Raw genomic sequence first — 17592 nt, 5'->3', positions numbered from 1 at the left:
AACAAATTGGGGTCTTCTGTCCAAGATGACTACTTGCAGCATCCCGTACTTGGCATACACTTCATCCCGCAGGATTTTTGCCCATCCCTCTGATGTCAATTCTGTTGAACATGTGATCGGAATGATTGCTTTTGAGAAGCGATCAACAATGATGAGGATGGCATCATACCCATTACAGTCAGGTAATCCGGTGATCATATCAACAGAAATGTGCATCCAGGGGGATGACAGGATTTTGTTTGGATGGAGAGAGGCCATGTGTGATTGCATCAAGGTCTTCTCTCTTTGGCAGGTTTTGCATGCCTTAACATATGTGGTAATATCAGTCCCCATCTTGGACCACCAGTACTCTCTCAGTACAAGCTCTTTCGTTTTGGTAATGCCTGGGTGTCCTGCAGTTGCATAGTCGTGCCAGTTGGTGATTATCTTGCCTTGTAGGTTTTGGTCCCTAGGGATGTAGATCCTCCCATCATAATGGATCATTCCATCTTTCTTGGTCATTCCCCTTTTGTGATTGAGAGAGGGAGCGACCCTTTGATCCCATTTATGAGGGTCTCAGGTTGCACTCTTGATCCTTTCATGAACCTCCTCTTCTGTTGGCATGATTAGGGTCTGAAAGTGTTCGGGGCACAAGATGGTGACTCCCATGTTGTCATCCCTTCTCTGATCATGATCAGCTCATCAGGACAGGAGGTCAGCCTTTTTGTTGGCTATTCCCACTTTGTGATGGAGAGTGTACTGGTATTGAGCAAGTTCTGTAACCCATCGGGCTTGCTGTCGGTTGAGCTTCTGGGGTTGTCAGAAGTATCTGAGGTTCTGGTGGTCTGTCCAGATTTCAAAGGTCTCAGTGGCTCTGATTAGATAATGCCGCCACTCTTCCAGGACAAGTATGATCACCAATAGCTCTTTGTCATAGATCTTGTAGTTTCTCTCTGTTATGGTCAGCACTTTTGAGAGGAACGTGACTGGGCACCATCTCCGGTCCTGTTCCTGTGATAATACTGCTCCAATTGCTCCCTCGCTGGAGTCTGCTTCTACTCAGAATTTCCCTCCTTGAGATGGTATGGCAAGAACAATGTCTTTGGCCAATCATTGCTTTAGTTCTTCAAATGTGAGTTGTTGAGAGCTTCTCCACCCCCAGGGGGCATTATCAGTGAGTTGAATCATGGGATGGATGATCTTGCTATAGTCTCGAATGAATCATCAGTAAAAGTTGGTAAATCCGAGGAACGATTGTAACTCCTTTTTCTTAGCAGGGACTGGCCATTCAGTTACTCCTGCCACTTTGACCAGGTCCATCCTGATGCTCCCCTCACTAATGATCACTCCGAGGCACTCCATCTCTAATACCTCAAACTCGCATTTTTCAGCTTTGAGGAACAGCTTGTGCTTCCTCATCAGGGTGAGTACTTGTCACACCAGGCTTCGATGTTTCTGTTTCATTTGGGACATAATTAAGATGTTGTCCAAATAGATGGTAACTTTTCCAGTGGTGATGAGTTCCTTGAATATGTTGTTTATCATCCATTGGAATGTGGCAGGAGAGTTGGTCAGCCCAAAAAACATGATGGTGGGCTCGAACAGCCCTCAGTTGGTCTGAAAGGCTGCTTTCCACTCGTCCCCTTCTTTGATTCATATGTTGTTGTACCCCCATCAGACATCAAGCTTGGTATAGTACTTGGCACCTCAAAGCTTGTCCATTAACTCTGAGATCAGAGGCAAAGGGTACCAGTTCTTGATTGTCATTTCATTCAATTTTTGGTAGTCCTGAACTGGCCAGAGCTTGCTATCTTTCTTTTTTATGAAAAAGAATGGGGATGCCATTGGGGATTTCGAGAGTCAAATTTGTCTGCTGGACAAGTTCTCATCAAGGAACTTGTCAAGTTTCTGCTGCTCCTGATTGCCGAGGGAGTAGGTTTTACAGTCCAGATTGGCATTGGCATTGGAGATGAGTTCAATAGCATGATCCCAGGGTTTTGGGTTTGGAAGCTCATTGAAACTTTCTTTCTCGAAGAGGTCCCAGTAATCCTGTGCCCATTCAGGAACCATTTCTTCAAACATCCTTTCTGCCCTTCCCTCATTTGCCCTTGCTGCTAGATCATTGGCATGATGCACCACTCGAATATGGATCTCTTTTTGTAAATCCACTGCTAGAATGGTCTCACTGTCTGCCATCTCTTCATCCCACCTGTCCTCTGGGTCTTCATCAGGTAATTCGAATGGGATCTTCCGGCAGCGGCATCGTGCGAAAGTGATCTGCCTGCTCTTCCAATTAATGAGCGGGTTGTGTCATATGAGCCAGTCATGTCCCAGGAATAATTCCTTTGTTCCAAGATCTGTTACTGCCAGGTCGATCCATTTGAAGTGGTCTCCGATGGTTAAATGGAGTTCGACGAACTCAGTAATCAAGCCAGCCTGATTCTTTGTTCCATCGGCATTGTAGACTGGAATGGGGGTGGCTGTGGATCAGGTCGGGAGTTTATTCTGGATGATGAAGGCATGGTTTATTGAACTCCCAGTGCACCCACTGTCTATTAGGGCAGTTGCCAAATACGTGGTCCAAGTAGTGAGAGTTTCAATTTGGACCTTTGTTGTTAAATCTCTTTCAGATGTCTTAGTGTATCAAACGAACTGATGAGGTTCATGTAACTGGTCGAGCCATTCAAGGCCTCGACTCCTTTTGGTGTTCCTGAGTCCTTCCACCACTTCATCAGTTACTTCCTCTCTTCAGGAATGGTGTATCCACCCTCCCAATGTGGCTTTTGCTGCACTGCCACTAGTTGCTTCTTTGATGGCTCTCCAGGTCCATTCTGTTTCGAATGGCTTAAGCCAGTTTGAGAGGCTCACTGCCCCAGTTCAGCCTATAGGTATTTGAGTTTCCTTTTGCGATTCGTTGGTGTGCATGGTAGTTGATCAGGGTATATTTGAATGCATGTGTAGTGGTAACATAGGTGTAACTACAGAAGTATCATAAGTCCAACTAGTGGCTAAATTTGGCACACCATGAAGTCCTTTGGCTGATCCAGTGGAATCGCTCACTGGTTGGCCCCGTCTTTTACCTCCTCGATCTTTGTTTCCTTCCTGAGTTCCTTGTCTTCCTTCTGTAACTCGGCTATCTATGCCTGTATATCTTTGCAGGTGCATTTCTTCTTGGGACAGTCCTTGGCCATGTGTCCCTTCTGACTGCAGTTGAAGCATTTTTCTTCCTTCTTCATTCTGTCGATATCCATCAGCTTCCCAGCTCCAGTATATGTGGTGCCGGTTCCAGTCTTCTGGCTACTATAGGTTGTGGCCATTGAGGGTCCTGATGGTTTCCCGACAGTTTGCCTCGACTTGTTCAGGGTTGGTGGGGTCGACTTCTTGGTGTAATCTTGTAAAGTGGACAATTCTGCTTTCTGCCTTTGCCACTCTTTGTACATCTCAATGATCCTTTCTTTCCATTGCTCATACCCAACTGGCATCAACATTTTGATGCCCACAGCAGAGATCATTGTGAGGTATGAAGAGGGGACTCCTCTCTTGAGGGCTTCGACCATTTGCCCATCATTGGCCACATCATCTCAAATTCCAGCCAATTTAGCAAGTCTCTCCAGCTCGTCAAAGTAATCTGTCACCGCTTTATCTCCTATCTTGTACTCTTTGATCTTTTGCTTATGCACCTCCTGCACTGCTAGATCAATGAACTTGTCATTCAGCATACGTTTGAATACGGGCCATGAGGGATATCGGTAGTGATCCCACATGCTTGATCGGAAGTTTGGGGAGATCAGGATCCACCATGTCTTGGCCTTCTCTTCCAAATAGGAAGTGGCGAAGGCGACCTTGTTCATGTCTGACCCTAGGTATCCCATGTATACTTTGAAGTATTGTTCGCAATCCATGAGGAACCGATTGATGTTATCAGATGCCCCCTTGAAAGGGCGGGGCTTCTGGAGCAGATCAGAGCAGCATTGGAGGACATTGGCATTTTCTGACAGTGCATTCATTGGGTTGGACCAGCCATCGAATGGTGGTTATCACCATTCTGTTGGCGGCCTGGGGAATGAGTGGAGGGAGTGGTCATCTGCTATGGGGCTTCCTTTCGTGTCTTCGATGCAGATGATGACCCCATCCCAGACAGTGAATCCAAGGTGGGTTGCCTCAGGGTCATCCCATATGGGTTCTTTTCTGGCACCGCTAGTTTCTGCTTGTTCGGGGGGTGGTTGCCCCCCTAAGAGTCTACTCCCTGAGCCGACCCATGGATTTCTGTATCCTGTTCTCAGCCATGCTCAGGTTTGGGCCAGCCATGCTGCCGTTATCATAGAGGAATGGTCAGAGCTGGAAAATGTACTTCAGGCTGAAGAGGCCCAATACACGGCTCTTTGTAGCATGACGAGAGGGGTTTTTGGCATTGGCTGAATAATTGAAGTGGCTGAATAGGCTGGAGGTCAGCTTATCGGGTACTCAGGATGTCTTTGGCTGTATTGTTGGGCTGCATAGTCCGTCGCTGCCCACCTTAAGATTTCTGTTCATTTGTCAGGTTCCAAATATAAATATAATTGTCCAATTTTTGATGCTACCCATGCAGTGTTGCACCATAGAAAATTTACCCCTTGCAGGTAATACCCTTGGTACTCCTGCATTCTTTCTTCCTGCATCAGCCTTTTCAGTTCTTGTTCATCCATTTCTTCCTATGAGTCGTATGGTGGTCCCCTAGGCAGACCACTGCTTTCAGTGTTGTCTTCCATGTCCTCATCCTCCTCCTCTAGGAGGGAACCAATGGGCTGGGCATAAATACTCTCCTCGACCTCTTGCAGGATCGTCACTTTGCTCCTCTGGCTGGGTACTCAGCCTAGCGGTTGCAGTGACTTCATAGTTGGCAGCAGATCTGCTTCCGATAGATGAGTCATAGCAATTTCCCCCTATTGCTCTTGCCACCTCTACTTGCTTGTGATAGAGGTGGACATTGTGTCAGTAGTCGTCATTGATGAGTTGCCTGACAACTCAACTCCTGAGGAAACCTCGGAGGGAGCAGGCGGAGATGTGAGCAGTTCTGGGGACTCATAGTCCATAGTGTTCCAGGATGGACTCGTTGCTTCTGAAAGCAGTGTCAACACTAGGGGTGCGGGAGGAGGGAGGATACTCAGGGGATAGAGCCCTTGGATATCATTGAGTTCTAGTTCTGTCTGCCCAGTGCTCTGGGAATCCACTGCTCAGGGTGCTGGGCTCTCTGAAAATGGGGGAAGGGGTGGAAGCAGGGTTGGCTTGTACAGGTGTGAGAACAGTGGTGATTTCGGGATGTAGCCCATACCAGTTGCCAGTGTTGATTGCTTTGAATCTGGCCCTTTCCACTTCTCTCTGCTCGTTCCTATGCTGCTCGTCATACTGCATGGCCTCCTGTCACTGCCACTCCTCTGACTCATGACGTACTGGCTGCAGCTCATCCCACCTCCTGTGCTCCTCCTGTCAAACAGCGTCATCATTGTTGAAAGGGATGGAGAAGTCCCAAGTCAGAAAGTACTGATGGACAGTTTCTTCCCATACTCATCGTCATTCTTCTTTGTCATTTGAGGGGGAGACTCCCACCCTCGAGCCAGTTCTGGAGGTGGGACAGGGGCTGCAAGATTGGCCTCAAGAAGTTCTGGAGCCAGATCCTCAAGCCATCTGAGGGGCATCAAGAGAGTCCCTGGCATAGTTAGCAACCCCAGGGGTCAGAGAGGCAGAATCGGGAGAGGGAGATTGATGGAAGAAGTCTTTCAGGATGTCTTCATCTTCATGGTTGGGAGCTGGTCCTAGTACAAGTATACCATACCTTCTTGAGACGCTAGCATCTGTGTTTCTGGATCAGGGGGAGTGCTGTCCTCCCACTTCTTCTTCACCATTCCTCAGATGCATGCCACTAGGCCCGGCTTCTGGGGGCTGGTAGGTCATTCGTCTGGAGTCAGGGATGTCATGGAGAGGAAGGTTGGGGGTTACGTTTCATAAGATTTCTCAGATACATAGAAATTTGTGGTAATGTCTAAGGGCCCAAGCAGTGATAGAGTGGTGTCTCCAGCACAGCTGGATGATCACCAAAAGTCCTATCAGTGTTCTGATGATGAAAGAGAGGAGTTCAAAGAACTCATGGTCAAAATTCAGGTCAGTGGAAGTTGCAGGAGGCATTCAGTTTCTCAGCACAATTGGGCTTGAGAAAGGAAAGAAGCAGCTTCAAGCTAATTGTTAGACTCAAGTTACATGTGACTAGTAACACATGATAAATGATCGATACCTCATGTTCAGGTATAATGATCAAGTCCAGTGATACCAATGCTTTGTGCAGTTAAGGCACAGACAAGTAGGCTCAAGAATGAGTATAGTATGAATAAACTTTAGCTCGAAGCTGGGGTATACCAGCGAGAGCTGTGAGTCTTAAATATTGTACAGGTCATACTAATAATACTCCTACTAATTGTGTTTATCTGTGTCCATGGTGCTCGTTGTCCTTGAGCTCCTTTGTTATACATAAAAGGATGGTTGTGCATCGTCGAGCATCGTTGTCTAAGTCAACTTGATGGGCAAGTTAGTTGTGATGACTAAACCTCCCATGGTCCTATGCCTTCTGACTAAGCATAAAATAGGGGTTAAATCATAGAAAAGGAGGAAAAATCATAACAGCATTCAGTCTTCTTCACTCATGATAGAGATAAAAAAAGGGAAATAGAAGTCTCAAGCTAATTGTTAGGCCTGAGTGACAGGTGATTGATAACATGTGATAAATAAGTGCTGTATCATATTTGTACAATCATGCTTAAGTCTACTTTAGTGTGTTTAAAGATATTATATCCCAAGATCAACACTAGTTGACTCAAGTAAAGCAGTAGGATAAAGGATAGTTTGAGACTAGAGATACATGGTGTTAGCTACACTACTTATATACCATTCATCTCCTAGATAAATATAGTGCTACTAATTGTGAGTGTTTGTGCTATAGTACTCATTGTCCTAGGGTGTTGTAGTTACCTACAAAAGGGAGATTGTCTTGTTGTTAGAGCATTGCTACATTGTGAGACAATAGTGATGTGCTGACTAAGATTGTCCTACAGTCCTAAGCACTGGTCTAGATGCTCTGACTAAGCATGAATAGGGATAAGAGAAAAGAATAAAAGAAAAAAGAGTAGAAAATTGTAACAGCATCATGCAAAGGTGACTTGTCCTGTCTTCCAGTTTACCAGGGGGTTATGTCAGATCAGCCAGTTATGACTCAGAAATACCTCTTTGGTTCCTAAATTGGTGACCACTAGATCAATCCTCACCAAGTGATTGCTGATAGTAAGTTAAAGTTTGACAAACTTGGTAATCAAGCCAGCTTGGTTTCTTGTGCTATCAGTGTTATATACTGGGATGGAGGCAGCTGTTGCTCAGGTCAGAAGATTGTGCTTGTCAACAAAAGCATAGTTTATCAAGCTACCAGTGCAGCCACTGTCAATTAATACTGTGATGGCATGGATTGACTGATTGGTGAGAGTTTCAATCTGGGCCTTAGTGGTTAAGTCTCATCCTGGTGTTTTAGCCCTTCTGACATATTGCCTAGAGCCCCAAAGTTCATTGAGCCACTCTAGTGCTTAGCAGCATTCCACCTTCCTCATGCCTTCAATCATTTTGTCTACTACTTCTTTAGCTTGTATCTTATGTATCCAATTTTTGAGTACTATTTTGGCTTCTTCTTCTGACTGGGCATCCTTAATGGCTCTCCAGGTCCACTCAGTATCAAATGGCTTAAGCCATTTAGTGGAGGTCTCTCTCTCTCTGTTTGACCTATAGACAGTTGAGTTTTTATAATGGGTGATTTCTTGATAGTGTGCACAGTGGTGGAGGATTTGGGTATATTCAAATGCATGTATAATTTAGACATATGAGTAGCTACAGAAGTACTATCAGTCCATCCAGCAGCTGTTTGGGGCACACCATAAAGTTCTTCATCCAACCTAGTGAAATCACTCTCTAGTCAGCCCCATCTTTTACCTCTTCAACCTTTGTCTCCATGCTGAGTTCCTCTGCCTCTTTTTGCAGTTCAGTGATTTGTGTCTGAATGTCCCCATGTGTCTGTTTCTTCTTCAGACAGTCTTATGACATGTGGCCCTTCTGGCCACAGTTGAAGCATTTTCCCTCCTTTTTGAGGCAGTTGATATCCATTGGCTTCCTGGCTCTGGTATATGTGACCTCAGTTCCCATCTTCTGAGCTCTGTATGAGGGGGTGCTAGTCATCAATGAAGTCTCTGTCTTGAGGGCACCAGCCTGACTGCCAGTTTTCTGATTCAAAGTCAATGGCTGGTTCAGCTTCTGGTACTCCTGTAGGTTGGCCTGTTCCACTTTTTGTTGTTGCCTCTCTTTGTGCATTTTGGTGACCTGTTCCTTTTATTCATCATATTCCTTCAGGATGATGGGGCCCCTCATTTGAGTGCTTCTACCATCCTTCCATTATCTGCAATATCATCCTGGATCCTGGCAAGTTTGGCTAACCATTCCAATTCATTGAAGTATTTCATGGTGACCTTGTCTCCCATCTTAAACTCCTTGATCTTAGCTTTGTATACTTTTTGTATGGCCAGATCAATGAACTTGTCATTAAGCATTTGCTTGAATACAGGCCATGATGGCAGTCAATGATGCTGTCTGATGGTCAAATAGAAGTTGGGGGAAATTAGAATCTATATTTTGGCCTTGTATTCAAGGTAGGATGAGGCAAATGTGATCTTGTTTATATCAGTCCTGAGATAGGCAATGTAGACTTCCAAGTATTGTTTTCAGTCTATTAGAAATTGATCAATATTGTCAGATGTGCTCTTAAATGGTTGAGGCTTTTGAAGTAGGTCAGCCTTGCATTGGAGAATGGCAGCATTCTATGGTAAGGGCCCCATGGGGTTGGGCCATTGATCAAAAGGCAGACACCACCATTTGGTAGACAGTCCAGAAAATGAATGGAGAGAGCTGTCATCTGTGATGGGACTTCCCATAGATGCCACTTTCTTCCATATGATTATCTTATTTTACATGGTAAATCCTAGGTGAATGGCCTTGAGATCATCCTTGATGGGTTCTTTCCCACTGCCTTCAGCCTTATCTGACAGTGGCTGTCCACTGAGAAGTTGACAACCTTTGCTGGTCTAAGGATTTCAGAATCCAGTGGATCAGGTGGTCAGCTGGGGTCAGGAGCAAGAGAGCTGAGTTGCTGAGGACTGGATCAATGGTATGGTGTAGGAGTATCAGCTTTAGTGGGTTTGAATTGATGGAGCCATGTAAACAGCTTGTTTCAGAGTGGTGGATGGGATCCATGGCATCAGCTGGATGTTGTACTTTGATTTGTATCTCAGCAGCTTGCTGAAATGGTCCTCCAGATGCCTTCTGTTATAATTGTCAATTGCATATTTAGTGGCAGAATATTGTAAAATATCCTGCCACTCATCATTGTCTGAATGAATATGCTTTTGCTCCATGTCTGAGGCTAACCATTGAGTGTCCCTCTACAGGAAGGACAATCTCTCCCTGTACAGTCCTTTGTATTCCTTCTCTCTTGTTTATTGCATCTCCTCAGCCAGTGCTTCTTCATCTGTTTCTTTGTCTGAGTACTCCCATTGTCTCTATCTAAGAGGGATATCCTGGATCCTCTCTATGTCCTCATTCTCATTCTCCTCTTCCTTGCTGTCCTCAATGAGATAGTCATCATGCAGGTCAAAGATTGGAGGATCCTGCAGCTGAAGGGTTGCTGAGAAGCTGGTTGTTGTCATTAATGGTGGTGGTAAGACTGGACCAAGCAGGAGGCTGCTCAACAGGTCCTGCTCCAATCCCATTGTTGTCTCTATGGCTGCCTTGAGCTCAGCACTCCTCCAGTTTGTGGCAATATTGGCAGAAGTTTTAATAAAATTGTGGGTTGAGGAAGAGAGCCATGATTCTTCCTCCAAGGAATTTTCAGAGTCCCCAGTCAGAGATGTGGGCATTGAGAGGGACTCAAAGCCCATAGGTGTCAAGTATGGAGTCAGTATGAGAAGGGATTATATCTGTGTCAGTGATGGTGGAGCTACTGGGCTCTCTTTTGGTAAGGGAATCACCATGCCACCTTGCCTCACTAGTGGTAATAGCTTCAGCCAACCCTGCCCATAGGTTGGTACTGGCAGGGGTGCTGGGCTCTCAGAAGGGGGAGGGCTCAGACTCTGTTCATAATCTATATCATATAGAGCTTGCTGGTCCCCATGTAGCTGCTTCAAGTTCTCATTGGCACTGTCTAAACTAGTGGATGTACTGCTCTTCATCATGTAACTTCTGTCATTGGGCCTGCTCAGCTTTGGCCCACTCAAGATCAACCTCTTCTCCAGCTGCATCAATTTCTGCTTCTGTGAAGTCTCTGAAAAAGTGGTCAATGACATCTTAGATGGTTGATCTCCAGGATGAATGCCCTCTTTCTGGCTCCATATCTTTGGTGTATAGGTCCTCACCCTGGGAGGGGTTCAGGCTCAACTCTGAGGTTGCATATAAGGAGTTGTGTCTGGAGTCTGCAGGCAAAATGGGTCAGGATCTTAGAGCCACCCTAATAGCATCAATGGAGTCCCAAGCACAGTTTCCAATGCTGTACTCAATTGGGGTGGTAGAATGATCAGGAGATGGGGAGTCATTAGAGAAGTCATTGGGGAGATCCTAGTCCTCATTGTTTGGGACTGGAGAGAACCCCAGCAGGACCCACAGGTTTCTGAAACCTGTGAGTCAATTGTCCTGGTTTCTGTGCTCTGTTCTGGCTGGTCTAGAGAGGTATCAGTATCTCTCTTCTTCTTGAGTGCTCCTTGAATGCATTCCCTCAAACTTGGTTTGGGGTATAGGTTCAAGCAGAGGCTGGAAGGAGACTCTGGTGGAAGGAGCAATGTCATAGAAGGAGAGGTCAGGAGTGACATTGTGCAAAATTTGTTGTACCTGTTAAAAAGCTTAGTAGTGCCTGACTACCCATGCTGCTACTGATTTTCAGCCTTGATAAAGTTGGATGATTGCTAATAAACCTAGAAGCATTCCAATGATGAAAGCTAAAAGTTTAAAAAAGTCATCAGTGAGATTGGAGGTTGTAGTTTGTGATAGTTGCATTCAGTTTCCTTTATGCTTATTGTGTAATGCCTAAGTCCACTTATTGTGCTTTGTTGACTAGTGTGCTTTCAAGACTGAAGACAAGTGGCTTGAGAATGAAGTAGTGTGAATAAACTTTAGCTCAAAGCTGGGGTTATACCAGTAAGAGCTATCCTCTTTATATACAGTTCATTCATAGCAATATAAATACTACTACTTATTATGTCCTTTGTGCTCTTTGTGCTCTTTGTCCTTGAGTGTCATTACTATCTACAAAAGTCTTATTGTGCATCATTGGGCAATGCTGTTGCATCAAAAGGCAATGACTGACTGGGCTTGTTGTGATAACTAAGCCAGTCCCACTGTCCTAAGTGCTGGTCTAGGTGCTCTGACTAAGCATAAATAAGGGTTAATATGAAAGAAAATGAGAAAAATCATAACAAATAATCACATGATCTGGGATAGAGTCCCATGCTTTGAAGATACTATAATAGGATTGTATTAGTAAGTACCACAGTAAAGTATTTAAATACCACATTGTATGAGTAGAATAGAAGTTTCCAACCCTCCACAGACATGATGTATTGGACATAGAAAGCCTTGCACTCTAGCTCTGGGCTTGTGTTTATAATCTTGGGTGAGAGAATAAACTTCTTATTGATATCATTCAGAGAGAATTGAGAACTAAGCAAGACACAGAAGCTCATGAGGGACTTCAGTTTGATTTGATAAGAGGTTTTGAATAGTGCTCTAATCTGAGAATAAGAGAGTAGTGTCTGAAGGGCACTACAGATGGCAGAGGTTCAAACCCTTTGGATCTGTTGGATGGTGTTTTATTGTGTTTTGTGTCTCTAAATCATATAGGTTTGAATCCCATAGGTCTACAATTAGTTTGGAAGCTTGTGTACAGAGATCTGAGCTCTTTGACACTTGTGGATGTGTTTGTGATTGGTTTCTGCTTAGAGCACTAAGCTTTGAGTCATGTATTGTGTGTGTTAGAAATTTTGATTTGATCTGGGCTGTGCTTGGAACCATTTTGAGAGTTTTGTGGCAGTGTTTTGATGTATTGTATTGAGCTGCAGTACCTTTGCCTTGAGGCCCAGCAACATCTGTTGCCACCTCTTGTTCTGATAAAACAAAAAGCTTTGAGACTTAGAGAGACCTAGGACTGTTGTATGCATGCTATTGCTATTTGTGTGCTGTAGATTCATTAAAGAAGACAATTAGATTTGCTGTGACTACTTTTATCACATTATAATCCCCCCATGAACTAAGAGTATTGTGTGTGTGTTGGTGTGAGTGTGATCAGTGGATAGCACTCTACTGTATCCATTTTCACCTTCCACACATGCAGAACCTCTTCAGCAGGTGTTTCCAAGAAATACAAAAACCCTTATCAACCCCTTTGGTGATCTATTTTCTTCACTCTCAAATCTGTCAGATCCTCCTATGCTGCCTGATCAAGAGGGAGACCTCAACAATGATGATCTTCCATCTCCAGAAAATTCTCCAGCACTGAATCCCTTATCTTCTCTAAGTCCACTACCTCCAGTATCACCTCTTCTTTATGATGTTATAACCACTCTTGGTTCACCATTTAATAGATCTCTCCCAGACCTAACTCCATCACCATTACCATCTCCTCCAACAGACCTAGGCAAACATGAATACAGAATACATGATGATGGCCCATATGATCCCAGCCCTGGTTATAGCTGTGGAATGCACTGAAATGTCAACAATGATGATCATGCAAGAAATGCAGAGGATCAAGCACACACAGCCTTTATGGAAGACAAAACTATTCTTGAAGGCATAGCTTTCTCCAGCCAGACAATAGAACACTTGACAATAGAGAAAAGACTGGAAGTTGTATTTGAGAGCATGACAGAAACAGCTTACAAGACATCCACACATAATGGTGAACCTAGATCCTTTTATGAAGCTATGAAACATCCTCCAGAGGAAGCTGCAAGTTGGTATGAAGCTGCCATGCAAGAGATACAAGCACTTGTTGAAAATAGTGTCTTTGAATTGGTGAAATGCCCTTCAAATCAAAAGGCAGTTGGGAGTCACTGGATATTCAAAGTGAAATACAATGCTGGTGGATCAATTGAGCACCATAAAGCAAGGCTAGTTGCAAAGGGATACTCACAATGATCTGGTTTTGATTACACTGAAACCTTCTCTCCAACACCAAAATAGGCCACTCTACAAGTTGTTCTGGCACTTGGTGCTCTTAAGGATTTAGAGCTATGGAATGTTGACATCTCATCAGCATTTCTCAATGGTGAGCTGACAGAAGAGGTGTACATAGAACAGCCAGAAGATTTTGAGGAGAAAGAATGAGTCTGACACCTCTTTAAGTCTCTATATGGACTAAAGCAAGCTGGGAGAGAATGGCACAAAAAGCTACATGTGACATTGATCAATGCCATGGGTTTTGAACAGATGAAATGTGAGCCTAGTGTCTGAGTTTACAAGAGGGATAGTGAACATATCATCATTTCAGTCTTTGTTAATGATATGACCATTGCCACAAAGACACCAGATGGTGTTGCAAAGGTCATCAATGATCTCAAGAAGCACTTCAAGCTTCAAGACTTGGGTCCAACATCTTACCTCCTTGGTGTCAAGATCAAGCATGACCGAGCCAACCAAACACACTCTCTCTCCCAGTGCCAATACATCTTAGACATTCTGCAATGTGCAGGAATGGCTGACTGCAACCCTGTTCTGACACCTTTGGATCCAAACATAAAACTTACAGCAGATCAGTCTCTCAAAACACCAGAGGAATATGAGACAATATGGACAACCCCATATCTGAATGTGCTTGGCTCTGTGGCCTACCTTGCTATTGCTATCAGGCCTGATGTTGTCTATCCTGTGAGTGTACTCTCACAATTCAGCAAAAACCCTGGCACAGCCTACTGGGAAGCTCTCAAACAGCTTCTATGCTATCTGAGAGCACAGTTGACTATCACATTGTCTGCTCTCCCAACTCTAAGTCAGATTCACCAGCCTTCAACCTCAAGATTTATTGCAATGCAGATCATAGAGGAGATAAAGATAGTGGGCATTCCACAAGTGGCTACATTGTCAAAATGGGGACTGGAGCCATTAGCTGGATGAGTTGTCTTCAGGCATTTGTGACACTCCTGATGACAGAGGCAGAATACATTTTGGCTGTATCTGCTGGTCAGGAAATCCTTTGGCTTTGCAACTTGTTCACAGAGTTTGGCTATTCATTCACCAATGTTTCAGTACTCTATATTGACAATGAGTCTGCTCTATCAGTCACTTAGTGTGCTGCACCATAGGCTCATGGGCACCAAATTTCAGTTTCCCTGGCTCTAGATCCACCAGAGCATCAAGAGAGCTGAGCAGTGAGCATCATCCTGCCTTCAAAACAAGAAACCATTTCCCCCACTATGGCTCAAGCAATGGAGCACTGACATGACCTGCTCAGGGATTTGCTGTGTGATCAACAACCCACAATATAATGACACATGGCTTTCTGCTGTCCACCCCCTTTGTGTCTGATGAGCAACTGTAGCACTTAGAAGCAGATGCCTATCAGCTGGAGCATGCACACAAGGGATACTTCATCTGATCAGAGATGGATTGGGCATGGATAGCCTTATAAAGCTATTTGATGAGGCACCAGATATGGAAGGTGTAGCTGATTTGCTCACAGATAGTGGACCTGCTGAGCAGATTGGTGGTGCCCTGCTGGTCTGGACATGCATAGGAGCCACAGCTGATAAGGAGGCAGGCTTCTGGGATCTTGATATTTAAGGGATAACCTTGTAGATAGAACAATGACCAACTTTACAGTACAAAGCCAAGGAATAAAATTCTGCTAGTCTCCAACAAACCAAAGCCATAAGCATACTTAAAAGCCTTTGAGCCTGGTATTGCACAAACAGACAGCTTGGAGTCATCCTCAGATTTTCTACCTTATCCCTCTACATCCCACTCATGTCCTGCCCATCTGCCTCAAGGCAGACACTAGGGCTCATTCTACCAATGAGCTGCTGTATTTTCCCCTTGTGATTACAAAAGAACTTGCAAGAGCAGACACATATTTCTCATACCAGGGAGTTTGCTAGCCTTACATTGGAACCCTGAATATCATGGCCAGGTTAAACACCTTGACCTTCAATTCTATTGGCTGCACAATGAAGTTGAGAAGGGGTGCATCCATGTGGCCCACTTACAAACTGACAATATGCCAGCCGATGCCTTGACAAAGGGATTGGGAAGAGAGAAGCTCAGGCACATGATTACCTTACTCGGACTTGTCTCAATACCTCTGTAGACATGTTTGATCAAGAGGGAGTGTTGAAGTAGAACACCCTCCATGTTGCTCTTACATTACATAATTGTAGCTACCAATACTGGAGATCGAAGGTCAGCGCTTCCAAGCTTTTGACCTTCGACTCCAGACCTGGCTCCTCCCGCTGCGCTACACAACCTGATCTCAACACTAGTGGCCCAGATCAAGGCAAATCTGAATCTTGGACCAACAACCGCCTACAATCTCAACGTCCTCGAAGCCGCGATCCTTGAACCTGAAGCGTTGCGCACGTATTGCGTCGTGACGATCCATGCATCTGGTCGCCGCATCCTTGATAAACAGTCAGCAAACCGTGCCCGCGAAAATTTGATTCCATACCTCCACGAGCATGCCCACGGCCACTAGCCAAGATACAATCATTGTCGTAACCACCGGCCAACCACCTACATCCAACCTTCCGATGTCCACCCCTGAGCCCAATCCACCCGATGAACGGCCGTGGATTGAACAGCGTCCTGCGATTCCCGTACCAAAGAGCCCACTGCCAACGTTAGCGGATCTACTGGTAGTTAACAGAAAGAGGGAAGGGATTGGTGCGAGGACGAAGGGAGCAAGGTGATGACGAAAAATGTAGTCGATGATGAAACTTTGCCGAACGTGCGTTTTTTGTTTTGAAGATTTCGTTGAGTAACTCCGTGGTCAGTTTGGCAACCAGGTGGAATCATACGACCTAGCCGCAGTTTCGGATCAGAGGAAGTTATAGATAAACGAGCAATACTCACCGGTAGCATCATCGACACGACCAAGTCAGTCTCCCCGGGCGACTCGTATACATCATGACAGGCTTTCGCAAGTTTCCAGCGATCATCCTCGCCAACAAACCGGTTAATGAAGTAGGGAACAATTCGTCTGTCCTGCCAAATATCCAAATATGAAAAACAAACACTACCGCAAAAACGAAACCACCATATCCATTACTGCTTCAACTTCCTGATCTCTTATTGCTGGTCGGTTGACCGGCATCGGTCACCATGCCTTCAGTCTGCTCTTCACAAATATCCCAGTATTGCATTTGAGGGAGTACGTGGATGCCTAGAGCTTAATTTGCTGATACAGAGCAATTGGTCTTGTCATCGTTGAGGGCACGATCCTGGTTGTATTTAGGACCTCGAATGAGCATGAAAGGAAGACTCTCACCGGTATACACCATTCCTTCGGAGCATGGAGCGAGAGCATCCAACAGAGCTGCGATAGTCTTCAATGTACGCCCCACAGACACGTAGCCGGATCATTCCAAGTCCAGTCCACACGATTGCTTATTCACATTCGCAGCTACAAGTGCTTCACGACCAAACTTAGGTTATATGTTCTTGCCCTTGGAAAGAAGGACGCTAACAAGCTTAGGGAGGACGAACGCAGACGTATGGATAGTTTGTTGTAATACCTCGTATCGTTGAGCTTACGCAGGGGCTTGCTCAAGTCACGATCAGGTTCCTTGGAACAGACTATGAAGCCTCTCTGACCAGAAGGGTAGGTGGGGATGGTCGTGTAGCCGTACTGGGAGACAGGAAAAATCTCGAGTGTCATTGATATAAGCTGGGAGATGAGTGGAAAGTGCAACCAAAGACATTCTCCTTGGGTACAGATCCTGCCACCAGGAGCAAGGGCGTCGTGGAAAAGCTGGAAGTAGGGCTTTTGAAAGAGAGACAGCAGGACCAACAGGATCCGAAGAGTCGGTGATAATGGCATCATAGCGACCTTTATGCTCAGCCAGGAACTTGAAACCATCCCCGATGAAAACAGTCACCTTGGGAGACGAAAGAAGACAGGACATACGGGGAAGGTACGGCTTGGATACTCGGATCATAGCCTACAAAAACATTCAGCATGTATGACATTAGCGAAACGGCGCGCAAAGTACCTCATCGATATCGCAGAGAACGACCTCCGTAACCGAGTCGTGCTTTAACACTTCTCGAACGACACCACCACCGCTACCGAACCAGCCATCTGGTAAAAAAACAATGAATACCTTTATTGGGGAGACTGAAGGAATTATGCCTTGGATAGAGGGATGAGTGAGCGGGGCCATGGTAGTTGCAATTGAAGATGTGACGGGACAGTTTTCAAAATCAAAGTTTGAATTTCTGCCTCTCATGCCGATCACGTCATCGATATCGGTGTCAATGACGACATAGACGTTTTCGACCTTTCTGCGGTTCATTGGA

The 17592-nt window shown here is 45.1% G+C and overlaps 3 protein-coding genes across 3 annotated transcripts; 1 reads left to right on the top strand and 2 right to left on the bottom strand.

Annotated features, from left to right (window-relative positions):
- Positions 1-2490: 2490 nt before the first annotated feature.
- BT62DRAFT_874041 (uncharacterized protein) lies at positions 2491-7760 on the bottom strand (the record flags this gene model as incomplete). Its single annotated transcript, XM_043182537.1, has 3 exons — positions 2491-2613; positions 6712-6765; positions 7596-7760. Coding segments are annotated over 3 exons (342 nt in total), but the record flags the coding sequence as incomplete, so codon positions are not given.
- A 7981-nt stretch (positions 7761-15741) lies between these two features.
- BT62DRAFT_936649 (uncharacterized protein) lies at positions 15742-16451 on the top strand. The gene is made up of 2 exons (XM_043187165.1): positions 15742-16021; positions 16068-16451. The coding sequence occupies exon 1, from the start codon at positions 15753-15755 to the stop codon at positions 15981-15983; it is 231 nt and encodes a 76-aa protein (XP_043035495.1). The 5' UTR covers positions 15742-15752; the 3' UTR covers positions 15984-16021; positions 16068-16451.
- On the bottom strand, positions 16086-17588 carry BT62DRAFT_922999 (uncharacterized protein; the record flags this gene model as incomplete). The annotated part of the gene is made up of 6 exons (XM_043184461.1): positions 16086-16094; positions 16147-16278; positions 16395-16456; positions 16828-17056; positions 17085-17234; positions 17286-17588. 6 exons carry the CDS (start codon positions 17586-17588, stop codon positions 16086-16088), a joined length of 885 nt encoding a protein of 294 aa, XP_043035494.1.
- Positions 17589-17592: the final 4 nt, after the last annotated feature.

This window comes from Guyanagaster necrorhizus (genome assembly GCF_019112545.1).
Source record: "Guyanagaster necrorhizus MCA 3950 unplaced genomic scaffold BT62scaffold_33, whole genome shotgun sequence".
NCBI classification, from domain to species: Eukaryota; Fungi; Basidiomycota; class Agaricomycetes; order Agaricales; family Physalacriaceae; genus Guyanagaster; species Guyanagaster necrorhizus.
The sequence above is the reverse complement of the archived record's forward strand: the minus strand, read 5'-3'. Positions and strand labels throughout refer to the sequence as shown.